Below are 27,373 nucleotides of genomic sequence, written 5' to 3' on the forward strand. Positions count from 1 at the left end.
TTAATCTTTTGTGCACTCATGTCTGTTTTCCCACACTGTTATTGCTTACAATATTCTGCTCTTTACAAAAAATCAGACAAACAAAAGTTGGGAAAAAGCATTACTGGCTATCTGTAGGAAAATTCTCCTCTAGAAGTGTGCATTCAATTTCTATTAATGCTAATTAGAATTAAGGAGCTCTTTCCTATAACTAATGAACAATAGGCATAACCTGATATTACATAATGGTAGGCACACATATTAATACATTGTTGAATTGCAGTACCCTGTTAAAATGCATCCTCTTCAAAATTCACTGGAGATTTTTTAGAGACCTTTATTGTAATTACATCTAGCATGGTTTCTAACTCACTTAATTTTCTTTTCTACCTAAACTGAGCATATAAGTGTATTTTAAGAGATTGTATAAATAGATTTTTAATTATAAAATGATGTTATCGCATACATTATTAATAATACCCAACAATGTGTAATACATATTTTTGTAATAATCCATTAGGAAGAAGACTTAATATATATCATTCCTAAAAGAATATCCTAATTTGTCTTATGTCTGTGGATGGAGGGAAATCCATGTTGAATGCAATGGAGAGCTTTATAAAAGAGTGAGACTGACCCTGAGCAAAGCAATTAGCACAGCTGGTATTTAGGAATTTTGTTTTCATCTGTTGCAAGGTAGGAAACAGGGTTTCATTCTTTATTGGCTTCAGTGATTTGTGAAATCATACAAACAAAATTTTCATTGGTAATGCTATACAGTTCTTCCAAAGGGACATCAGAGAAAACACACAGCCCTGGTTAGCAAACACTCCAATTATTTTAAAAAATTGTATATCCTTTTTACTGTGTCAGTTTCCGTTCAGATAGTTTATGGGAATTCTGTCAATTGTTTCCTATTAGTGATAACAGACTTCAGAAATCTCCAAGGCAAGTTCCAGACATTCACTGGTTTCGTGACAGGATTCAAAAATGCTGCAATCAATGTCACACTCACAGTTGCAGTCATTGTTGGAGTGGTTTTCACTGGAGGTATGGTGATATCTATAGGATGGACAGCACATATTTATCGACCAATTTTCACAGGTATTAGGCAGCATTATAAGAAAGTCCCAAAATTGGCAGAACAAGCAGGCCAGGATAAGTGATGCACATTCATCTAAGAAAAAAGAAAAAGAGTGAGATACAGGAAAGAGAGAGGGCTTGATTCACTATCGTAGTACTCCAAATTTAGGCAGCTGTGGAGACACAGAAGTCATTTAAATAAGACACAGAAGTCAGAGATCCCTGCAGACTGCAAGCTAAGCTTAAAATATAATTTTGAAAAATTACAGCAGTAAAACATATTACATAAAATGATGTCCTGTGTTGTTTGGTCTGGACAGAAAACCTCCTCACCATGCTTTGGATGAAAGTATTCCATATGAGTGAAACTTACCTTTGTACAGAGGATGTAAGTAGTGCTGATGCCCTGGGCTGGCCCTCTGCATAGGCGTCAATTTCACTCAGTGAGGATACTCTCCATTGTACTACATTATTACATAAATGTATCTCTAGTGTGATGCCAGTAATTCCACTCAAACACAGCATCTGCCATAGGCTATAGAATAGATTTTATTTTTCAGATAGGAATTTGTAATTCAATGTAGAAATCCGCAGTCCCATTCTTGCACCCCTTATGCGGGCAAAACTTCCAGTGGGGATTTTGCCTGCATGTAAAGATTTGAGGATTGCACTCTTGCTGTTGAAATAATATTTTTATGGGCTGTCAGCCCATCAAAGCATTTTAGGGCCTGATCTAATGCTCACTAAAGCCAACAGGAAGAGTTCCACTGACTTCAGTGAGAGTTGGATCAAGCCCTTAAAGTCTGCTAAAAGCTTAGTTATTAGTTGTTCAGATGGAAAGGGTCAGTTAGGATGCATATGATGCTGTATAGCCGAATCACAGAATTAGACATTGCAGATGTATGAGGATTTAGATGAATTTATGGGTGAGAGCAGAACTCACTTGTGGAGTGGTGTAAAACAGCACAGATTAATCACATGCTTCTAGTCTGATTTTTATAAGGAGTCTGATTTAATAGATTCGCAGATTCTAACACCAGAAGGGACCATTGTGATCACCTAGTCTTACCTCCTGTATAAAAGAGACCATAGAACTTCCCCAGAATAACTCCTAGAGCAGATCTTTTGGAAAAACATACAGTTTTGAGTTAACAATTGTCAGTGATGCAGACTCCAGTACAACCCTTGGCAAGTACTTCCAATGGCTAATTACGCTTACCGTAAACAAAGTATGTCTTATTTCCAGTCTGAGTTTGTCTAGCTTCAACTTCCAGTGAAGTTCAGTGAATGCTAGCTTGCAACACTTACCAAAAAGGGGGTGGAAAAGGAACAGTACAGAGTAGAGTTAACACATTGCAGTTTGGTATTCTACGCTCTGCCCAGGGTCACAGTTCACCCTCTCTCTTAAATAGGCTTTTCACCTTCTAATTCACATGCTTGTTAATTTTTAAAAGGGGAAAAATGTGGAAAAAGAGTATCAACTTGGAAAGGTACATTTTAAAGGGAAGTCGTTTTCTTTCCAGCATTGTGTAAGGGAGTCACTCTTACATATCAGCAAGCATCAGCCCCAGAAGGACCAGTTCATGACTAGAGTAATTGTCCTGTAATGTTGCAGGTGCTTTGGCAGCCACTTCATATTTACAGTATATATAACATGCCCCAGAAGGTTGCCTTAATGTGCTCACCCAGGCTTTGATTTCCCCGTGCTCGGCCTCTACAATTAGAGCCAGATTTTCCAAACAGCTCAGCTCCCATTTGTTAGTGTTGAAGCAAGATAAGGTGTTCAGAGGCAAATCTGAACTATTTGGAAATTGGCAGAGATGCAGTTTGAAGTGTGGTGGATTCTGCCAATGATTTGCCCTTCCTGTGCATTCACTTATTTCAAAAACCATAACATGACCTTTTCCCTTGGTCGTTCAGCTTTTTGTTTCTCTTTCTCTGTTGGTTGTTATTCCTAAGCTATACTTGTGGTGATATCATGTCAGAAGCCACACTTTACTGCACCTTGTAATGCCTATCAACAAAGGTTTTTGTCTTCCTTTTTTTCCCCCAGAAGGATCAACACCATTAATTATCAGGGCCCAAATCTTTTCAACTGTTGTTTTTGGTTTTTTTTCTTTTTTTAAAGGAAAATATGTTTCAATAGTGAGAATTGTTTTCACTGGGACTTTCAGGAAAAAATATTGGATATTATCACATTTCTTGCTCTAGTATGACAAACTATCAGGCATCTTATTCAGCTGCATTTGTTCAGTTGTGGCATGAGATATATCATGTAACATAATGCAAGATGACCAATGAAATTAACTGAGAAGTTCACAGCCAGACACTTTCCAGAAGAATTTTTTTAAAACTTCCTTGATGATAAAAAAAAAAAAAATTACTCCAACTTCTTTATTTTTTAAAAAAAGTCTATTCAGCATGTAGAATAAAGAATAAATAGCATGTGATTGAAATTCTTTCCGTAAGTAGCATAGCATTGGCAATGTTATCAATTTTAATACTTATTTCAATATGTCAAGATCTATTTAAGTTCAGACAAGCACAACTAACTTCCCAGTCAGTTCTGTAGAATGAGAATGACTAGATTTTGGTAATACTTAGTAAATTCATGCTTATATTTTTTTCTGAGTAAATGAACTGAAATAATTAGAAAATTGAAACATTTTATAAGGTGACACTGCTGCATTTAATTGTATGAAATTTACAGTGTAGAAAATGTAATCATTCTATCCAGTAGTCCATGGTGTAATTAAGACTATTCTTTTTAGGTATCTTATATTTATGAAATTTCCCCCTTGCACTTTGATAAGATATATCAAATTCAAAATAATACAGCAATTAGGGATCTTTTCAGCTTTTTCTAAAATAAAAAAAAATAAGATCTGTTTTCTAATAACACAGATTTTCCTGAATTTATTAACCTGAGTGGTGCTCACATAATCTTATGAGAATAGATAATAGTTCTTAAGGGTCTACCGAGGAAAGGGACCACACAAAAAGCACAAGACTTTAAAAATAAAGTAATGTTTCAGCACAAAGTCTGTGATGTGCAGTAAAGATGCTTTTAAATTCCCATCAGAGCACACACCATGAACTGTGCTAATGGATGTAACGCATCTTGCAAAATCTGCATGTGTGAGGCTTTTTTGTCCTGTGTTAAGTGGTAATGTATATAAATAATAGATATTAGCAATTAAGCATCCATTCCTATGCATTCATTCATATATTTGAAAATAAATTAGCCACAAACTGCACAAAAGAAGATGCAATCTCCTGTTTTCTCTTCTGTTTTTCCTGCTCCTTTTGAAAGGCATTGCATTTATCTCAGTGAGAACAATGACCTCAGCTCTCAATTTCTACATTATTAGATTAATTACCACAAAATAACTATTTTTAATAGTGTTCCGGGTCTGCCTTTGCTCTACATTTTCTTGCTCTTTGTGGCTTGTGGGTGTCAATCCATCTTTAATTCATACTGCTGAGTCTCGGTATGGGCCTGATCCAAATCTCATTGAAGTCATGGGTGTCTTCTCCATGGATCAGACTCTCCTAGAGCAGTTTCTGCAAAGTGAGCCAAATTCTCCTCTCAGTTATAGCCAGGTAACACAGCTGGCTTCACTGGCTTTAGGGTTTTTCCATGGCTGTATCAGAGAATAGGATTTGGCCATATGTGTGCCTAACAATCAGCTACAATAACTAGTCAGAATAGATTGAACGAAGTGTTCAGTGACAAACACAAATCTTGAGTTTCCTTGATTTTCTTGGCTTACGTCCAATTCTTAACATTCTTAATTGAGCACAGATTGTTTTCGTTAATTTCCTTTGCTTTTCGTTTTTTAACTGTGTGAAATCTGTTATTTACTTCACATATGTACCACTCCTGTGTACCAGTAACAATTTATGAGACCAATCCTGTCATCACTACACAGGTAAAACACCCATTTGTGTTGGAACTGCTGGATCAGTCCCCCTTAATGGAATAACTACTTCACCTCTTTAAAGAAGATTGAATGCACTCTGATATCGCTAGAAGTATATGAAGCACTACAATTATTACAGAATCAGTGATACAATATATCATAATGGCTCCTTTGGAGCATTGTGGTTTATTGTGTTGATCTGTACTTAGTAGTTCTTAATTCAAGGATCATTAACATGATATAGCTGACATGTTTCAGCTATATTGAATAAAATCCTCTCCAATGCTTTATTATAAAATGCCCACATAAGGAAATTTAGTCTACGGAACAAGAGCATCACAGATATTTCATTGGGATGTATCATGTCTATGAGAATATTTAGGGCTAGAACCTCAGCTGCTGTAAATCAGCGTAACTTCGTTGACTTCAGTGTAGTTATGCTGGTTCACACAAGATGTAGTCTGTACTAAGTTACAGAACCTGGGTGTTCTGCTTTGGTGCATGGATACATGGTGGATAGTGAAATTCTTATGAAAACCAAAGATTGTGTCAGCACATTAATGACTTGTGTAATAATGAACGAGAAAGAAATAACTTGTTTTGATTATGTAAAAGAAAAACAACCCCAAATAATAGCCACATGCAAATTTTGGATTAGCAGCCAAATACATTTCCTTTTAGAAAGTGCAAACATTTCTTTGGGTCAGGGGTGTTCTCACAAAGTATGCAAAAGCCATGTAAGTTCTGTATTTTAACAGCCTTATACAGCATTTTGCTTTCAAGTTGGTAGAAAACAAATGTTTAAAAACCCTAGTCATGTGACGTACTGATATAACATTAGTATTTTGCATATATGGGTTCATATTGGCTAGCAGAGGCAGGCCAGAATCGAAAGCCTCAAGGCCATGCTTCACCTAGGTTCAGTAGCACATGCCTAAATTTAAGCACCTTGAAGTCAGTGGTGTTACTACCATGCTTAAAGTTAGGCAAATGTTTAAGTACCTTGTCGTATCAGGGCTTAAAAGCAGCATAAACAGGATGCTGTATTCTGCATCAGTAGGGGCAGAATACGAAAAGGCCTCTTCAGTGTGGTCCTCTGTGAGTCTTTGCAGCAGGCTGATAGAGGCAGGATTAGGACTGGGTGGGGTAAAGGTAGATTTGTGGGTAATAGACCCCCCAACTATATGGATCCAGCAGGCAAGCCACTGTGCATAAGGGGTCGTCCGTGCTCATAGGCACTGCTGCAGAAGCAATAACAATGCCATTCTGCTGCCTTGGGAGAAGGAGTCTGTTCTTCCAATGCCTACTAACCATCCTTATGCAAAGACTATTTCCTAAGATCCATGCACAGGTAGGGTGACCAGACAGCAAATGTGAAAAAATCGGGACGGGGGTGGGGTGTAATAGGAGCCTATATAAGAAAAAGACCCCAAAATCAGGACCTCTGGTCAGCCTATGCACAAGCACAGACATGTCCCCACTGGACTTAAATTCTTGTATTGTGGCCCACCAATAAGAACCCTCATGTCATGGCCACTTTAAAGCAATCTTCTTTAGATTCCCAACTCCAGCGTAAACCATCTCTAGGACATCTCATGGTTGCTTAGTTTAGATTCTTGAACTTCCTGTCCAATGTTTAAGCAGGTGTTTCAACTGAAATAGGGCATTCTTTAAACAGATATTATTTAGAAATCTGCTTACACTTAATCTGTTTTGCAAAACATACCATCACTGTCTCTCTGATGAACTGATGCATCATTTTCAATATAGGTGAATTGTGTCCTGCACTTCTCAAGGGAAGATAATGATGATGTACTAGAGTCTGACAATTTCTTCTCATTTTTGGTGTCCTTGGATGGAGCGTCTGTGATGCTGAATTCCGACACTGAACTCATAATACCTTTCATAGGTTTCTTGTCTTTATGTTTTTCACTTGTAAGCTGGTTATCTGGGGGAAGGAAATAAAAGGTCTACATGTAGTAAGCCAGTGGACCAAAGGAACGACATTTTCAGAATTTGCCACTGTGGGCCCAATCCTATAAACCCTTACTCCCCAGCCGTGGCCTTACTCATCATAGTTGTCCCAATGACTTAAATGGGACTATTTGCCTGAGATAAGTATATTCAAAAAGGAAGGGTTTGCAGGCTTACAGTTAAAGATATTCTCCTACACCCAGAGAATTCAGTGGAAAAACTACCATCGACTTCAATGGGGCATGATCAAACGAGGCTAAACAGCAGAGACTTTAATTCAAATAGAACCAAATTGGAGTGGCATGCTAGCCATTGCTACTATAATTCTTGGTAGTAGACTAGGAGGCAAAAAAGTTATCTTACTATTTTTCAGTTGCATCACTGTTTTTTTTAGACTGGCAGCCAGCTACATGATGTACAACTGCATGTAGGTGGTACCTGTGTGCAGGTGGGACAGCATGGATCACAACCTAGGGTTGTGAGTTCAATCCTTGAGGGGGCCATTTAGGGGTCTGGGGCAAAAATTGGGGATTGATCCTGCTTTGAGCAGGGGGTTGGACTAGATGATCTCCTGAGGTCCCTTCCAACCCTGATATCCTATGATTCTATGATTGTTCTTTCGCAATGGCTCACAATTTTGTTGCCAAGAGAGCCAGATGGTCTCTGATTAGGACCCTTACACCTTGTTTCAGGACTTCATTTTCATTTGCACTGTTGGCCTTGGATGTCCTAGTTATAGTGACTAAAAGATCGTTTGATTCACATGCTATAGTAATGTGAGAGATGCAGCTTAAAAACCAGGGGGGAAATTATGACTTTCCAAATAGATCTTAATTTTAAGGACCAATTAGGGAATGGTTTAAGAGAATTTTGAGCTCAGTCTAACCTTGAGGAATCTCTCAAGCACTAGTAAACATGCTCTCCAAAGTGACCGAGAGGCCAAGAAACATAACTAATAGCCAGTCTCACTGGTACTGGGATGATATAACCTCATCAACTCTTATCTCCAGTTGATTAACACTGGCACCTCACATCACACAGAGCCTTACTTTTTATCTAACCTAAATCTCATGATATGCTTCCTCTTAAGCTATATACAGAAAATCAATCTTTAGAAACAGCTCAGTTTTGCAAACATTTAATTCTAAGAAGAGCCGTAAAGGTTTTCAAGAAGCGGGGCTGCCTTCTGTGGCAAGGACCCAGAAAGAGATCATGCATATCATTTCCCCCCCACATACTTTTGCTCCATACTGTATAATAAAGAGCAGCTAAGAAAAAGGTTGATAGCTAGAGAAACCTTGATGATTATAGAGATTGCAGTAGCTATTTACTTACAGAATTAATTAACAATCAGTTTAAATTATCACACATAGTCAGACTGCATGTAATTTAAATTGCCTGTACACAAAGTAATTTGCAGAGACCAAAAAGTTGGCTAGAGGTTAGTGAAGTATAAGAACACGGAGAGAATATAAAGTTGAAGTACGGGGCTGTATATTTTACTTTTTAACTTTGAGCCATTTTTTAAAGAGTTCTTTTTTTAATAGAAGTCAAGGGATGCTACGAAGAAATGCTGGAGTGAAAATCCCTCCTGTGTCCACGTAGGCTTCTAAGGGAACAGAGCTATTGTTAGTAAAACTATTTTTATTATTACTAGGGGGTGCACACTCCACAGCTTCTGTAGCTCCTGGCTTCCCTTCATTCCCCCCACCAAGTTTCCCGTATGCCACCTTCCCATCCCCCTCCATTTCAGGAACTTCCTGCAACTCCCTCCCATCGCCTCTCTGCCAGAGTTTCCATGTGCCCCTCATTGCCCCCTCCTGACATACCCAGGATCCCCTATTCTTCTCCCCATACCAGCTGCTCTGTGTGTACCCCATTCCCACTTCCCTCCATGCCATGGGCTCTATGTGCCCCCCTTTCCCCATACCATGTTTCCCCAATCTCCCTCCCCTCAGAGATTCTTTGTTCCCCTCATTCTCTCCTTCACCCGTTCCCGCGTCCCCCATTTTCCCCCATGACTTCATGTTAACCCCCATTCCCCTCTTTTCTGCTGTGCATCCCATTCCATCATGCTAGGCATCATAGAAACACAGAACAAAAAGACGCTCTCTGCTCCAAAGGGCTTACAATTCAAGCAAACAACAAGAGACAACTGGTGAATACAGCCAGACAAAGGAGCACAAGGAAACAATAAGGTAGTATTGATCATCACACTAGAGAGTGCTCACAGCACATCCGCTGCTTAGCTGTTGTCAAGTTTTTTATAGGCACCAAGGCAAAAGAAAACTTTAAGGAGGGATTTGAGGAAGAACAATGAGATAGCTTTGCAGGTGTTTAGGGGGAGCTCCTCCCGAAGTATGAGGGGCAGCACAGGGGAGGTCTTGTTTGAAAATGTAACAAGTGGGCAATGAAGGCTGCATCATTGGCAGAGCAGAAGTGGGATTTTGCTAGTTTCATAATATATCCTTTCTGAAGGTAACTATCTCTTTCACACCAGCCACATAAAATCAAACATATATTGATTCATTGTCCAGCCCGGCCAGCCCAGAATGCAATAAAATTGTCAATCTTGGAGTGTATTTACAAGTGCATGAACTGGCATTTTCCACCTTACATAGATGAGGGACTAATCACAAATTTCTCTGCCATTTGTATTTGATGACACTGTACTGTGTAGCATCTCCAAGTAGGGATAGGCTTAAGAAAAAAGAGGATGCACAAATAGAGGTATCAGATCTCTGGAGGAAGCAATTTACTTTGAACGTATTGGTAAACTTTTCTCTGGTACACATTTTATTGCATAGTCCACACCATAGTTATCTGACAAAGCAAATAAAAGACGTTCACCTCAATATTAGTTGATAAGTACCATGCTAAGTACTCTCTGGTGTCCAGTGTGTTGACCTAAACTGGAGTTGCATGGGTGTATCTGAGGGCAGAATTTAGCTTTAGACATGTTCTGAAATGTTAGAACATTTTTCAGGAAAGTGGAAATGTTACAGGCAAATATGGAAGTCTCTACACCAGCAGCCTGATTGTGCTTCCACAAAAGTTAAAGGCAACACTCCCATTGATTTAAATCAAACTTAGAATCAGTGACTTTTTCCCTCAGGTCATATTTTGTTTCAACTGATATGTTAATCCCAGTTACAAGTAGTTCAAGAAGCAGGTTGGTTTACTACCATATACATCTTGTTAAAACTATAATGTAGGTGTGCAGATATAGATACAGATATAGATTTGAAAATGTGGATGTAGGTACATATGCTTGTGTATCTAGCTAACTAGCTAGCTATCATTACATTATATTTGTATGAGTTGCTGATGATAGACCCACCTACAACTGAACAAATATTGACTCTCTTACATTAAAGTACATTTTGTTTCATTTGAATCTATGGCATCTTCTAAAACAAATTCTCACTTGAAATCCCAGTTTTCAAAAGAAGGCCTGTACTCAGACACCATCAATGTTTCTCCCTCAGTTGATGGGCATGACCAACTGCAGGCACAAGGGATAGAATTTAGACAACGACCTGATTTGTGGGTGTAAAAGACATTCACTGTCACAGGTCCCTCAGTCCCCAACCCTGCAAACAGATCCATATGGGCAGACCCCTCCATACCCACTCTGAGACTCACTGATTTCAGAATGTGCAGACCCAGGAGTCCATCCTATGCAGAGCTTCTTGCAAGACTGAGACTCGTTAGAATTTTGATTTCTATCATTTGCACCAGCATTTGTTGGTGATCACAAACTAGTGTTTGATTGCAAATATAGAGGAGAGGTTGAGAATTGGACCCTTTCAAAATGTGCCCCTAAAAACTGAGCAGGGTTTTACTTTTAATAACTAAACAAATATGTCAAGTGCTCACTTTGCCATGTTATGTAACAATGCAGTCACCCTCACAATACACTTATTCCTTCAATGGAACTAGACTGAAAAATCAGATGGAAATAGTCAATAAGTGCCAGTTTAACATTTATTGTATCCACTAGACGGCTAGTATTCATGCTTCAAGTCAAGTTTTATCCTTCAAGTGCTGTTGAAGAGAAATCAAAACCAGAAATATAATGGCATAGATGCAACCTGAATTTTTCAGTACAACACTGTCAAACAAAAGAGTAACAAAAGATACTGTCATAAATATAAAGGGAAGGGTAAACCCCTTTGAAATCCCTCCTGGCCAGGGGAAAGCTGCTCTCACCTGTAAAGGGTTAAGAAGCTAAAGGTAACCTCGCTTTGGCACCTGACCAAAATGACCAATGAGGAGACAAGATACTTTCAAAAGCTGGGAGGAGGGAGAGAAACAAAGGGTCTGTGTGTCTGTCTATATTCTGTCTTTGCCGGGGATAGACCAGGAATGGAGTCTTAGAACTTTTAGTAAGTAATCTAGCTAGGTACGTGTTAGATTATGATTTCTTTAAATGGCTGAGAAAAGAATTGTGCTGAATAGAATAACTATTTTTGTCTGTGTATCTTTTTTGTAACTTAAGGTTTTGCCTAGAGGGGTTCTCTATGTTTTGAATCTAATTACCCTGTGAGGTATCTACCATCCTGATTTTACAGGGGGGATTTCTTTATTTCTATTTACTTCTATTTTTATTAGAAGTCTTCTTGTAAGAAAACTGAATGCTTTTTCATTGTTCTCAGATCCAAGGGTTTGGGTCTGTGGTCACCTATGCAAATTGGTGATGCTTTTTATCCAACATTTCCCAAGAAAGGGGGGGTGCAAGTGTTGGGAGGATTGTTCATTGTTCTTAAGATCCAAGGGTCTGGGTCTGTAGTCACCTAGGCAAATTGATGAAGCTTTTTACCAAGCCTTGTCCAGGAAGTGGGGTGCAAGGTTTTGGGAAGTATTTTTGGGGGAAAGACGCGTCCAAACAGCTCTTCCCCAGTAACCAGTATTAGTTTGGTGGTGGTAGCGGCCAGTCCAAGGATAACGGGTGGAATATTTTGTACCTTGGGGAAGTTTTGACCTAAGCTGGTAAAGATAAGCTTAGGAGGTTTTTCATGCAGGTCCCCACATCTGTACCCTAGAGTTCAGAGTGGGGGAGGAACCTTGACAGATACCATGCAAGGGCTCCTCTGTTTTTTGAAGAATAGTACATCTTTGAAAATACAGTACATTTTTGGGGTCAGACTCTTAGTTTGAAAATCTCCTCCTAAGTAATGTTATACTTGTCTTGTACAGCTAGATCGAGTCATGGCACAATCACCATAGCAAGCAACTTGCTATGACAAGCAGGATCCTTGCTTCCAGAAAACAGTGCAATAGGGGAGAATGCAGTGTACCGTTATAGGTCTCCATTTCATTTTTATGTAATTACCTTAAGTTCAGCTATGGGTCTATCTGCATTATGTCTTTTATCAATTTAATGTTTGCACAAAGTGTCTAAAGAAATAAAGATTATGCTAGACCAGCATAAAAAAGGTGTTAGCATTTTTTTAATAGTTTGATACTATAATGGTCAGTAATAGGGTTAGTGCTTGGAAAAATAAATGAAGCCAAATAATCTTTAAAATATATTATGTACAGTGGATATTATTTATTATCAATTTGAAATGTGAATATAAAAAACCCCTTACAATTAGAGATTGGCAGGAGGTTCAAACCCCATTGTTACCTTCTAAATATGTGTGTAGCATAGCTATCATATACTCATATATGCCTGTGTTTTTAACAGTCAGATCGACTTCAACAAACTATCCACTGAAAAAAAATCAAGGGGCGGGGAGGGGGAGAAATGCACCCTAATGAAGAAATCTCTGTCTACTCATATACCTCATCAGGTCAGTCTGTGCAGCCATATACTGTACCAGAAGCTTCAGAGGAAGGTGTTAACTGCCCCCACCACCAATGTACAATCTTGCAATAACATCCCTATGGAGCAAATTTCTTCCTAAGCCCAGGAAGTTAGTGGTTGGTCTAAGTCCTGACGCATAAGGGTTGAAATCTCTCATACATTTTTAATATTAAAGCTTATGTTATTTTTAATATCCCTATGAATGTCCAATCCTTTTTAGAATCAGACTAAGATCTTTGCCTTAATATCATGTGGCGAAGAGTTCCACTGGTTAATTATGTATTATATGAAAAACTTTCCATCAATTTAAAAAATATTGCTTTTTAATTTTATCGAGAGTCACCATGTTCTTGTATCAGGAGAAAAGGTAAAAAGGGAATGCGTGGCTGATCTTCTTTATCCCATTATTTCATTTACCTCTGTCATTCTGTCTGTCTAATTTATCATGCACCCATCACTGTAATAGCTATGTGCCATGTCCATTCAATCCCTTGATGAAGTAGGCAGGACTACATTGGACCGGAAGGAAAATACTTCTTGTATTTTTAATGTTTTGAACTCAGCCCATTTGGCTTGAATAGAATCACAGCAAAAGTAAAACCAAAAGCCAAGTTTTGTGTTGCCGTGTGAAAAGGTGGAACTTTCTAGCTCTTTTAACTGACTTCAGGTGGGTCAGTTTTCCCACCAGCCTAACACACATGGTTTGTGTTGTGATGAAAGTGGGAGGTGAAATTTAGGCAGTAATTTTGTTCAGTGTCATACTGTTTCGAGGGCTGAATCTTACCTGGATGGTCAGCAGGGTTCAGAATTACAATGGGAAGAGCTTAGAGAGGGAGGGAACTTGTGCAGCTGTCTTGGTCGCGGAAAAAATGCAACACAGCACAGAGAGACACCATAATAAAATGTGGTTCCGCACATGAATCAGTCAAGTTGCTTAATGCCAATAGTTTATTCTGAAGGTTGTTATGTCAAGGTGGGAGGAAGCAAGTGTGGTTGTTGGGGGATTTTTAAAAGGAAAGTGCATCCTGTTTTGTTATCCTATTTTTCTGCTTTTCTTGTTTGGAAAGGAAGCAAAACCAACCCCATAATAATAAGGAAAAGAATTCAAAATGAAGAGTGGGTATAGAGGATTGTAGGAAGCAGGCATGCCACTGCCTTTCAGAGGTACAGGGAATTTGAAGGTTGGGAAAGGAGGAGAGTCCACAGGATTACAATGAGAATATGGGAAGGCTATGGAGTCTTACCAAGAATCTAAACATCACACATCTCCAGTTCCAAACACTAGTGAACTTCACTTGAGGTTCTGAAATGTTCAGCAAAGAAGCCTTTAAGGGGAGATGGGGGAAGTCCTGAAATTCTGTCACCAAGCCCCCGCCTCCATATCTTACCTGCTGTGGCAGGTCTTCTGGGGGTCTAGAGGAGCAGGCCCATTATCTCTGAAGTCTTTCAGGGGCCAGTCACTGCAGGGGCAGTTGTATGGAACTCCTCCCCTTCTGTGCTGGATGGGCATCATCTCCCCCCAGTGCAGTCTAAAGGCTGGCTAGCAAGCAAACTCCCCCTCAGCAACAAGACCTTAGGTAAGGAGGTCCTGTTGTTATGGTCCTTTAAATCTCACAGTATTTTGGTGCATTAAGAACTCTGAAATTCCATATCTTGCACAAGATCATTCCCTGTTTACTCATTGCCACTGTGAATACTTTGAGGGAACACACCTTAACAGAACTGTTCTGATTAATTTCAAAGAAGGTGGGAGAGAGAGCTGCAACTGTTCTAAACCCATCTATTAGAGAAGAGTATATTCATGGCCATTTTTAGTGTCTCATGCCGACCATATTTTACTCGGCTCAGGCTTTAGGATACAAGGGATTTAGAAATGGCTTATTTTTGCAGCATGGAAGCAAGGCTGTAAATACATGTTGGGCTTCTCATGGCATCATGAAATTGTGCAAGCTTCTCTCTTCTGATTTATGATGATGGATTAGTAATTCACAGAAGCTTTGGGTTTACTGTTTTTTGCTGTTGGAAGGGCAAAGCTAATGGTGTGATCTCTGTAGGGGGGATTTTTGACCCCATCACGTAAATTCTTAGTTCATGAATCAGTGACCCGATAGACTGTAAAGTCCTCTATTGACTCATTATAAGTCTATCACAGGGCTGGCCAAACATTTTGGCCCAGATCCTAAAGTCTGACAGGAATGCGTTGATTGACCACTTCCCATCCAGTTCCATTAATACTTCTTACAAATTATACCAGATATTATAAAAATTAATTAAGCCAATATATGGATGTAACTTTAACTGGTTTTGAAATAAGAAAAATATGCCCCTCCCGCCAACCTTTTTCCACCTTCAACATTTTTTATTCATTTTGAATTTTAATGTGATGAATGAAATTGAGGGTTTGGGATTTTTTTTAATATTGAAATCTGTTCAATTAAAGGTTTAATTTACTTCCCTTTACTGACGTAGATTCAGGAAGTGAGAACAGCTGGGCACAGAAACAGGAGGGAGGCAAATGCAGAATGCAAAAAATGTGTGAGGAATAGATGGATATAGACAGAAAATAAAGAGGAAAGTCAACTGGGTTAGTACCAAAATACTTGTGCACCATGGCTCAGATGGATCGCTCTTTATAATATATCCTTTCCCCCTCTCCCTGGCCCTTATCTAGCAGAGGCTTATTATGCATGTGCTTAATTTTATGCAGTGTGATTTGATGACAAGGTCTTTTCAGGATCAGGCCTACCCCCTTGCAAGGCAGAGGTCCCGAGCTTCTCCCCCGTCTGGTAGGTGGAGAATGGGGGTGGGGGGAAGGCTCTGTGAGCCACACTTCAATGGTAAAAGAGCCAAATATGGCTTGTGAGCCACAGTTTGGCCACCTCTGTCATATACCTTCATGGCTATCCATGCTATATGAATATTTATTCTGCTATCCTTACACTAATATTGACTTACTGCTATCCTGAAGTCAATGGGACTAATCAAGGAATAATGTACAATTCTAGGTGAGTAAAGGTGGCAGAATCTGGTCCAAAGGGTGAAATTCACCAATTGGCATATGATACTATGCAGGAGTCACAATGAGAGCTACGATACAACAGGGGGCTACTGCACTGTACTCCACAGTAGCTCTGCCTATGCTGGCACGGTGGCATATACAGTTCCAGTGGGCCGAAGGAGCCAGTTAATAGGGGTTTGGCAGGGCTGCCAAGCCAATCCAGAGATTGGAACTAATAGTCTGGAAGGGGTTTCTTTGCACCTTGCTCTTGTACTGGGAATAGATTCTATGTCGCAGATTTTCAAAGTGATTCGTGATTTTGAGTGTCCAAAATGATACATCAAAGGGGTCTGATTTTCAGAAAGTGCTGTGCACCCATCCGCTGAGATTTCTCCAGTTGAGCACCCAAAATCACTACTCACTTCGAAAATCCTGGCCTATGTCCCTAACTCCATTAAATTGCCTGCACTTAGCCTATTTACTCTGGCTCTGTGCAGGCTTAAAGATGGAAGAGGTGAAGGTCAAATTCTGGTCATGTGTGCAACTCCCTTTGATGTAAATGGGAGCCATGTGCATATATCTAACCATAAAATTAGGCCCAAACTATCATTTTACAGCTGGCTCCCAGCTTCATGAATGCCAAGACAGTAAAAGGCTCCATCCGAGTGATCTGATCAACACTATATTTTTATTCTTAATTTAAGGCACACATGCAGAGGGAGCAGACTTTGTTTTCCTCACTCTCAAAATCACCCTCCTCCCCAGAGTTGATAACATCAGTATAAAATGTTGCTCTCATCCTACAAACGAGAGAGACAGCTGAAAATATATGTCAAATAAAATACACAACCTTATGTTTTTCTGACGCTTCAGTGGCTGTTTTTTAAAAATAGATTTGTTAATTTTGACTGAATAAAAGGTTCCTTTTAGGGATTTCAGTAGGTGACATGAAAAATGTTAATGCAAGTGATCAAGACAATGGAGGTTAAAACTGTTTTGAAAATATGTTTCTTTTATAGATCTCAGCTGTTGGAAGAGTTACAGAATAAATATATGGTAGTGCTGACATTCAGTGCTGTGCTGTTTCATCTTAGCAAAAGAGTTTTTTCATAAAGCAATTTCTTTTCAAGGAACATATTCTGCAACCAGTCTTAAAAAAAAAAAAAAAAAAAAAAGAGAGAGAGAGTTTCCCCCCTCCTAGTTTAATAAAATTAAAGTAATTTATGTCATATTGATATGTCGATATGTTTTTCAATAAACTTTTTCACAGCGTTTTTTTTAATTCTCTTCACTTTAAAAATTATAATTATACATCTTCCTCCCACTTTGAAAATGGCATAAGGTGCTCATTTGCAGAGTTCTACTGTTCAAATCTTCACTGAGAATAGAAATGTCATGACTCAGTTAACAATGCTTTATTATTCACATTGATCTTTTTTTGTAGTGTTCTTTATCTCAAAAACATTGTAAATTAGATATCTTCCTCCCACTCTTTTGTTCATTTGCAAATTTTTATTATTCTAGGTTAAGAAAGCAATGGAGTGTCAAGAGTCAGTGTATATTGTTTATGTTCCTTTTTTTGCTTTAAAATTACTTTTAACTATAAAAAGTAAGGCTGCTCAGCCTGAAAAAAAAAGAAGCTGAATTTAAAGATGCTTTGAACCATGCTTGGAAGGAACAGTGTGTGTCTATTTTGTTTTCTTACACAAAAGAGAACTGTAGTTGTAACGGACCTTGAAAGAAGTTTGACCAAGTTTTTTATAGAATATTTTTGGATGTGTTAATCCCAAAACACCCCTATTACATTACCTAGCTTATACAGTTCAGTTTTTAGGTGTAATTTGTCTTCAGAATAAAGATCTGGGCAAAACAGTCAAATGCATTTGCAGTGTGTGACTCTGACTACGTGCATGTGTGTCAGATTTTCAAAGTATTTAGTTCCCAGGCTTGCACCAAAATAAGTGACCAGATATTTATGCAATCAGGGAAATGGCTCATGCAGACAGTCATTCAATTATGTATGCCAATTTGGGGGTGGGGTGGGGGTTGAAAGTACATCAGTGGTGATCATGTTTGAAAAGGAGTACTTGTGGCACCTTAGAGACTAACCAATCATAAACCAGTTGGAGAACACTTCAATCTCTCTGGTCACGCAATTACAGACATGAAGGTTGCTATCTTAAAACAAAAAAACTTCAAATCCAGAATCCAGCGAGAAACTGCTGAATTGGAATTCATTTGGAAATTGGATACTATTAATTTAGGCTTAAATAGAGACTGGGAGTGGCTAAGTCATTATGTAAGGTAGCCTATTTCCCCTTGTTTTTTCCTACCCTCCCCCGCCCCCCCCCCCCAGACGTTCTGGTTAAACTTGGATTTATGCTGGAAATGGCCCACCTTGATTATCATACACATTGTAAGGAGAGTGGTCAGTTTGGATGAGCTATTACCAGCAGGAGAGTGAGTTTGTGTGTGTGTGGGGGTGGGGGGGGGTGAGAAAACCTGGATTTGTGCTGGAAATGGCCCACCTTGATTATCATGCACATTGTAGGGAGAGTGGTCACTTTGGATGAACTATTACCAGCAGGAGAGTGAGTTTGTGTGTGTGGTTTTTGGAAAAAAGGGGTGTGTGTGAGAAAACCTGGATTTGTGCTGGAAATGGCCCACCTTGATTATCATACACATTGTAAAGAGAGTGGTCACTTTGGATGGGCTATTACCAGCAGGAGAGTGAGTTTGTGTGTGTGGGGGGGAGGGGGTGGGGTGAGAAAACCTGGATTTGTGCTGGAAATGGCCCAACTTGATTATCATACACGTTGTAAGGAGAGTGATCACTTTAGATAAGCTATTACCAGCAGGAGAGTGGGGTGGGAGGAGGTATTGTTTCATTGTCTCTGTGTATATAATGTCTTCTGCAGTTTCCACAGTATGCATCGAATGAAGTGAGCTATAGCTCATGAAAGCTTATGCTCAAATAAATTGGTTAGTCTCTAAGGTGCCACAAGTACTCCTTTTCTTTTTGCGAATACAGACGAACACGGCTGTTACTCTGAAACATGTTTGAAAAGTTGGTCGTTTGGGTCCAACACTATGCAATCACATATACTTGGGCCTGAGCCACAGAGTTTTGTTTCTAGATCAGAACCTCTACACTGTGTGGAGGTTCTAGTCCAGAATTCTGGTTCAGGCCCATCTCCAATTCCTACCAGATTTCTTTTTGGTTTGCATTGTACATTTTGGTGGTTGTGGTGATGGCCTGAGGTTTCTGACTATAAGCTCTTCCTCATAACAATGTATCTGGCCACCTCAAGACCCCCTCCGACCTTTTATTTTTGTACTTTATATTCTGTTTGGTTCAGCTGGTGGCAAGAAAATCTGGGTGAACTTTTCTATTTGCTAAGTCTTGAGAAGCAGATAAGCTCTTTGGGGCAGGGACAATCTTTCTATTCCATGTTTGTACAGGGCCTAGCACAATGGAGTCCTGGTCCTTGACTGGGGCTCCAGGTGCTACCATAGTACACAATAATAATAATTAATAATTAATTAAAAGTATCTTGCTTGGTCTTTCGGGTAGGGATCTTGTTCTCCAATTTGTCTATTAAGCAACATCTATGTTTCTTTCAGTTTAAAAAATAAGCAAATAATTCTAATTTGGGGCTGGTGCAGAGAGCAGCAGGTCTTTGTGGCATTTCACCTTTGTGATAGCTAATCTTTTCCCCTCTGTTTTTAATTGATTCCCTCCTGTCTGTGGCCAAGGCACACTGGTATCATGCCATGACTCTTTCTGCACTTGAGAAAGTGAGTCCCCTTTCGGAGACTCCTAGAAGCTATGTCTCTGTTTCGGAGCCTGAAGTTAAGCTGCAGCTTGGATCTCCTAAATGGCAAAGCTGCTATGTTCTGGGCTGCAGTCCCACAGGGCTTTTGTAAAGAAGCTGTCCTGTTATTAGTTGTGGTTAGTGTTTTTTTCTTACAGTGCATTTTTCTGATCTTTTTGCCTCGAGGGATGATTGAACCAGTTCAGATCAAGTACGTATCAACCCGAGCCTTTGCCTGAAACCACAACACCATCCTCCCTCTTCTGAACAGAGAACTGAGGTTTTGGATTTATATTTATTCTTATTAATGGGGCATGTTGTGGCCTATCCTGGGCACCAGCGCAGTGGAGAAAGAGGTCATGAAGCAGTCCTCACTCTCCGGACCTGGCTACCCATATTGTGGGCAGCAGCGTGGTCAAAACCACTATTACACCCGCACATAAGTGGGTCGGGGAGTGGGCTGGCAGGCACCGCCCCATAAATCTACCAGACAGCACCGCTACACCAGTATGCCAGGGGACATACACTGCACTGAATATAGGGCTGAGGCCAGGTCGGTCTCCTTTTTTGGAGCGGGGAAAACCAAGAGGTGGATTTGGAGTCACAGTATGCTTCCCTGGGTACTCGTGCAGTAGTGCAGCTATGTGCTGTCCCCCACATGGAGTTTGTGGCAAAGCCACCAGGGAGCCGTTGTTGTTATTTATTACAGTTAAAGAATAACTGAAAATGTCTCATTCACAGTATTCTTCACTGCAGCTTGTGAAGCTTAAGAGTACGATGCATCTTTCTATCTGTATTGCTCAGCTTGTTTTGTTTTTAAAAAATCCTTTGAAATTGTAGCAATGCTGCAGAAGCAAAAGCTATGTTAATTCAGTTTTCCTGCATTCCTCTCAGGGTTCATTGTTCACCCCAAGTTAGACGATCTACCAATATGATCAAGTTTCCAAAATAAAATTTCTGATCAGAATAGAGGAGTCAAAAATGGACATTGTTTTATTAATACATTGACACTGTTACTAAGGGCAAGTCTCCACCATATAAACATAATCATAGAAATATCGGGTTGGAAGGGATCTTGAGTTGTCATCAGGTCCAGCCTCTCCTGGCTGCAGTAGGACCAAGTAAACCTAGACCATCCCACACAGGTGTTTGTCCAACCTGTTCTTAAAAACCTCCAATGATGAGGATTTCACAATCTTCCTCTGAAGCCTATTCCACATCTTAGATACCCACACAGAACAGAATCAGGCACACTCAAGTTTGTCAACATGCATCCCTTAGGACTTGTTCACCATTTTATGGATGTATTATAAGACTATGTCTGAAAGATATAATCCAATCTGGAACCTAACTGTGAATCTAACATGAACCGATGATCCACATGAGTAGATGCACTGAAGTCACCACTGAAGACTCATGTGAGTAACTCCTTCCCAATGGGAGTAAGAAAGTCACAGCCTGGACCTTGGAGATGAATATTTAGACATCAACTAAATGAAAGAGGTGCCACCACTTTTACACCAAAATCAGGCAAATATCCAGCCCTAAGTCTGGCATTAATCCTTTCAGAACAGGGCCCTTGGTTTATTCCTCTTTGAATCTATTCTGTATTCAAAGCAAGTACGTTTTTTCTGTCACTATACCACTATTGTTAACCACTATAAATGTATTAAAAACACAAGGGCATTTCAGTATGTGTATTGTGCATGAGAAATATTGTTACATGACAAGCTCCAATTGGCAAGTGAAAAGAGGTTTTATTGAAGGAAATAGCAGAAGCAAACAGTGAACTATGCAGAATAATGGTAATTGTTCCTTTAACATTGGCAGCACACGTTCACTTAATATGACTGCTCCTCTGTCTCTGCCTCATCCAGACCCAAAGGACCTGTTAGACAAGCAGGCAGCCACCTCTCTCTGGGATCAAGCTGTCAATGCAAACTTGCTTTCTTTCTATTTCTCTGAGCTAAGCTATACCCCCAGAGCTCCAGAAGCTTTTCCTGAGTGAAAGCTTTAAAAAAGCTCTATTCTAAATTACAGCACACGAGCTGTTCTCTTCAGACTGACAGAACAAAAGAGGGGGGAAAAATGCCAAAAGTGCAGTCTGAATTACTTCTTAGTTACACTGAATGATTTGCCTCATCGTGGTTTAGTGGCACAGATTAATGTAGTCTTGACCTTGCCCAACTAACCCTCAATGAGCTTCCTGCTAATTAGTTTCTGATCAAAGCAACTTCAATCAGTGGGGGATGAGGGGAACAATAAAAAATGCAGCACAGAGCTATTGTATTCAGCTCAATTCAATGCAATATCAGGACATTCTGAGACCAATTCCAATGATTACTAGTATGGTTTGTTTATTGAGTGCCAGAAGTGTTCCTGATGCTTTACAAATATGTTAGATGATGTGGTGCTTGCTGTAAGCAGCTTGTTGTTATAACATCCCCAAATGTCCTTGGTGCGGAATCTTATAAGCTCACAATCTAATGCAGAAACACAGAGAAGGTCAGGTCAGGGGTGGGGTGGAGTGAGTCATGGCAGTGATCTTAAAGGCCTCAATAGCCCGCTTTGTCTGACGCATCTCATGCTGAAGGCTATTACAGAAGTAGAGGGATTGGATGGACAATTCCCAATCCTGCTGCTGCTGAATGGGGAGAGGATAAGCAGGCAGACATCCCACTCCTTCAAGGAGCCTTAAATTGGATTAAAGGGGTAGAGAGTCCCCTAAAGCAGCAAGAAGTGGCCAGATGTGAGGGGCGTTCTTTTGCAATCCTTTCCACTCCAGCAGATAAATAAAGGTAGGGCAGAGGTGAGATCTTTTGGGATAAGAAGTAGTTAAATTCTGACTAAAGCAAAAAACCAGCAAGATTCATTAGGCAGCCAGTGAGAGTTGCCCGGAAGTCTCAGCTTTGCATCAACCCAAAGTAAACCGCTGGGTTTCGGCAGCTGAAATTCTGCAAACTGAAACAAGCTGGTTTCATGCAGCTCACATTCTGATCCTTGTGGCTATTTATCAAACCATCTGTCAAAAGGTACCGTTGCAAAATTCACAAGAGAAAGAGGGTTTAACCTCGGCATCCAAGCAAAGTGCCCAACTAAGGTAAAGTGGGTGAGATAATATCTTTTACTGGACCAACGGTCTAATAAAAGGTGTTATCTCACCTACCTTGTCTCTCCCATATCCTGGGACCAACATAGCTACAACAATATTGCAAACAACTGACATAAATACACTGTATGGTGGCCTACATACATTCCCCTCTTAGTTCTGAGTTGGATATATTATTTTACACATCTTAAACTGTTGCTGGTTCTAATAAATATGCACACACCTTCTAGAGATGGGCTGAAACCTGACTCAGATGACAGATCAATAAGTAAAGCCAAACGAGATGGCATGACAGGTGCTATATAAATAGTTATAATTATCGTAACATCATTTAATATTCCTCACAGAAAGGGGTAGCTCAGATAGGTGGGGAAGCTTACCTGAGTCTCCAAGAGGTTGTAAGATAGGACTGGCCAATTCTGAAAAACAAGAATTAAACAAACAGCATCGTGAGGCTGGATTTTGTAGCAGCACTAGTATGGCCTGGATATCAGTATTTTGGAAAACCAGTGTATGTATCCTAAAGCCCTACTATTTTAATTGAAGAGACAGAGTCCTCTTTCGTACCCCTGGCATACCATATGTGCAGAATTCCCATTGATCAGAATGTGCTCAATTGCTCTTTGTAGGCTGGTCCCAGAGCACTTTACCTACAGAGGGATCGTTTCACGCACCAGTGGAAAACAAAGAGCTTTGCAGACGTGTTTAACCCCCCACACTACAACACTGTACAAAAATGTAGGCCAGGTCAGCAAGAGGAATATCTTTCTCAGTTGCACCTTTCGAGATGGAGTATAGCTAGGCAGAATGAAATGGTATGTGCCCAGGGCACCTGCTCTAATACTCTGCATATGCATTGGGATCGCAGGGAGCTGGAGAGAGGAACCGCCATGAGCAGCAGGTAAGGAATGAGTGTGAAAAGGTGACTTTCCTTCCTCAGTGACTCCAAGATGGTTTAAACAAGAGTGTATCTAGCAAAGGATTACGTAGCGAAGTCCATTTCCAAATGGATACTGAGAGTTGTCTTAAAAGTACAATTGAGAATTATGATGTCTTAAACTCTGAAATTTCCTCCTAGGTTAAATGAACCTGGGCTATTTATTCAATTTCTTTGTGTCCAAATTTATCTTCTGTAAACTGGGGACAATTCCTGTCTATAAAGTAACGTTTTGGATATGCCAGTTCAGCTCCAGAAAGTTTAATCTGTGGTGAATTATGTGGCACATAATTAAATCTCTGTAGCTATTCAGTTTATGGCCACTAGTTAGCTCCAATAGCTAGGATAAACTTGACAGGCTCGCAAATGTCTTTCCAGCCTGTAAGTTTCCTGTTTTTTTCCTCAGTCTCATTTCTACACTTGCCAATACTCCCCCTCTTGCTTCAGAGCATTAGTAATGCCAATAAAACTCAGTGTGCCCAGTATATTAGCTAAGTTGTTTCCATTTTAACCAGAGAAAAATCTATTTAATTTAGTGTATTTGGCATGAGGGAGTTGTATTTGTATCTGGGTTGGGCCACGATAAGCCAATTGTCTGTCGGCATTATGTTTAAATTTGCTTTTAGCAGAACATTTACTGGAATGTCCTGTTTGGAAAGTTGGTCTGAGTTTTGGTAATCTAATTTCAGTCTGGTGGGTGGCAAGGGAAATATGAACTATGAGAAACAAAATGTTACTGCCACATGTGCTGGATTGTGGTTTGGTAGCAGGAGCTGCCTGTAATCGAGTCGTCATCAAAGCATTTCTCAGGGGATGCAATATATATATATATATATATATATATATCAGTTTTCAAAGAGTAAAGAAAGGTACAACAGTTATTGTGACATAGGTTTTCAGCATGTTTCTGATTATCCTCTTGGCTGGAGAGTTTGGATTTCTAATTGTAAGGTTAAGGAAGCCTTTTTAGCTATCTCTTGCCTCCTAATCCTACGCTAGACACTATTGTTTTCTGTGCCTTTTGTCTTTTGCCGAAGGAGACAATCTCTGGCTCATGTGAACATCTTGTTAAAGTCTGTTGAGGCTTAGGGGGTGTGACAGTTTTCTTTCTGAGCCTTTTTATTGGGGATTTTTATGCCTGATTTTCTGGGAGGTCTTTGAAATGTCTTTTATGTGGCAATCATTTCCCTGTTTCTTTGTTGTCCCAAGGTGTTGAGGTTGTATTTTTCTCATCTGTTCCTGTTTATATTGCGTTCTGGTTGGTTGTAACACTTTGACTTGAAACACTGTGCTATTCTATCATTCCACACCATTCTGAATCTCAGAAATGTTGCTAACCGCCTTCGTACTGTAGCAGAGCTGATTTTTGTTTCGAGAACATTGAGTTTTAAAATCCCTGTTGTCACTTGAAGAAAAGATTGAGTGAAAAGTCTGAAATGTTATGAGAGGATGCCCACAAAAGACTACTGAAGAGAAGAAATACAAAGAAACCAGACAGATTTCCAAAACAGATCTGGGTCTGATTTTCAAGTAGGCCAGGTTTGCAAAAGTGCTCTGTATCCAATTAACTCGCACGGGAAGTGTGATGCTTATGACCAACTTATCAAAAGACCTCAGCAAAAAAGTTGGTTGAAAAATTTCTAATTTGACATTTTTCTTTGAAAACCAGAAACAAGTTTTTCACACACGTTTTCATGAAAAGTTGAGCCCATGTTTTGACTAGCTGTAGAGCTGGCCACAAAAATTCCAAAAAATTTCAATAAAAATGCACTTTTTGCTAAAATGGTCACATCTTTCCCCCCGCCCCCCAGATCCTCTCAGCATGAACCACATTTTTGAAAATTGGCCAATTAGTTTGATCTGAAATGACAGCTGAGCCCTTCTGAAAAATCTGGATCTGAATGCGGGAGCTGATGTTTGGAAAATCTTGCCAATAGGGCACTTACTGTGTAACCCCAGTTGGCAGCAGTGAGCACTTACTCATACTAGTAGTCACAGAGCATTGCTTCTGGCTACAACCCCGCAAGCTACGAGGGATCCGTGCAGACTCCGGGGTCCATCCGTGCAGATTCAGGATCAGGGATTAAGTGCTCACTGACATGAGCCAGAGTTGCACACTCTAGTCGATAATGAAAATGTATACAATGCTTCTCTGGTTTTCATAATGGGAAAATGACTGCACCACTTCTGCCTCGCAAAAGAACCGGCTTAAAATCTTGGCTCCATTTAAGTTAATGGTGAAACTCCCATTGATTTCACTGGGGTCAAAATTTCAACTCAGATTTTTTCTATATAACTTACTGCAGAACTCCCATTGACTTCACTAGGAGCAGGATCACATCCTTATTAATTGAAGAAGAAAGGACCACCATTTAGCCACTTTCCTTTTGCTCTAGTAATTATCTGTACCTATTTTTGTCTCCCTTACAAGCAACTTGGCCCATGCAACACACTGTTTTCCCTCCCATGTTTCAATTTCAGCTTCCCCAATTTTTTTCAAGGTGTTATGCCTTAAATAATCTTGTTTCATTTTCCCCACTGCCCTTAAAACACTCTGTTCCAGATCTGATTTCATCTTAATTTATATTACCAACTGTGTGTGTTTTGTTAATGGGTTTTATATGCAGCATAATAGATACTGGTATAGCACTGATGTTTATAAAAATCAAGTTTCATACCGTACTTATTTCTCTTTCGGTCATATAAAATGCTCAAACATGGCACTGTTGCAGATTAACAGTCATTTAAAAAATAGGCTTCATGTTTATATTTTTTCTCACCACCTTCATTACATCCACAAGTTAGTTACTTGGATTGGAGTAATGGAAATTTTGTGGGACCATCAAAAGGGCATTTATTTGCTACTGAAATATCAATTAAGACAACATGCAAACGAATACAGTAATCAAATAAACTTGATGGATAACACAAACTTTTTTTAAAGCTGCAGAGGCACTCTAACAAATCTATTTGATCAATATATGGGATGCAAAAAAGGGGAAGACAAGATTGACTGATGAATAAAATGAAACTGACACAAATAGGCTGACAGCCAGTTGTAAGTCTCTTTAGGGCAAATGCAATTAACTCAGAATAATAGACTCAAATTTGATGGTTAGAAATGCATTTTTATTAACAATCACAGCCTGAATCATTATGCACTCCTATGAATAAAATTGTACTTATTTTGCCTATGTGTATATATGTATATGTACAAAAATAGACCTCACTGGGTGAGAGCATTGTTTTTGTGTGTCAGAGAGAATAACAGGATTTGATTTAAAATAGAAAAGCATAAACAACCGTAAATCTAAATATTTAAAACCATGACATAAAATCAAGTATACTACTTTTAAACATAAAGGCAATAAGCACCGGTCTCAGGACTGCTGGTCCTTTTGGGATGTGAAATTGCAGTCAGGGATTTACAGATTCTTTTTGAAGAAGAGAAGTCATTACTAAAAACATAAGCTCATTCTCTTTACTTTAATAGCTATTTTAAATCATTCATTTAGAAAATACATTAACAATTTATTGTATCAGCAATATGTTTCCATTGGCATTCAGTCTCCATGCTTTTTTATTTCAAATTATTTCATTAAAAGACTATTAGAATTAGCAAAATGATCCTACCAATTTCTGCAAATGCTACTTTTGAAAGGGCTATTTTCCTGATTATTAACAGGTATGAAGTATTAAAATTTTTAAGAGGAGGGGAGATACTCAATTGTTAATATGTCCTT

At 39.4% G+C, this 27,373-nt stretch overlaps 1 protein-coding gene across 1 annotated transcript in view; it reads right to left on the bottom strand.

Moving 5' to 3' along the window:
* Positions 1-441: 441 nt before the first annotated feature.
* MDFIC2 (MyoD family inhibitor domain containing 2) overlaps positions 442-27,373 on the bottom strand; it is a 53,934-nt gene continuing 27,002 nt past the window's right edge. Inside the window, exons 2-4 of the mRNA XM_048859205.2 lie at positions 23,074-23,112; positions 6,712-6,933; positions 442-1,156 (exon numbers count right to left, since the gene is read on the bottom strand). Coding sequence (XP_048715162.1) covers positions 897-1,156; positions 6,712-6,933; positions 23,074-23,112 — 521 coding nt within the window. The 3' untranslated portion in view covers positions 442-896. The remainder of the gene's footprint in view (positions 1,157-6,711; positions 6,934-23,073; positions 23,113-27,373) is intronic.

Source organism: Caretta caretta, chromosome 7, assembly GCF_965140235.1.
Source record: "Caretta caretta isolate rCarCar2 chromosome 7, rCarCar1.hap1, whole genome shotgun sequence".
Taxonomy (NCBI): Eukaryota; Metazoa; Chordata; order Testudines; family Cheloniidae; genus Caretta; species Caretta caretta.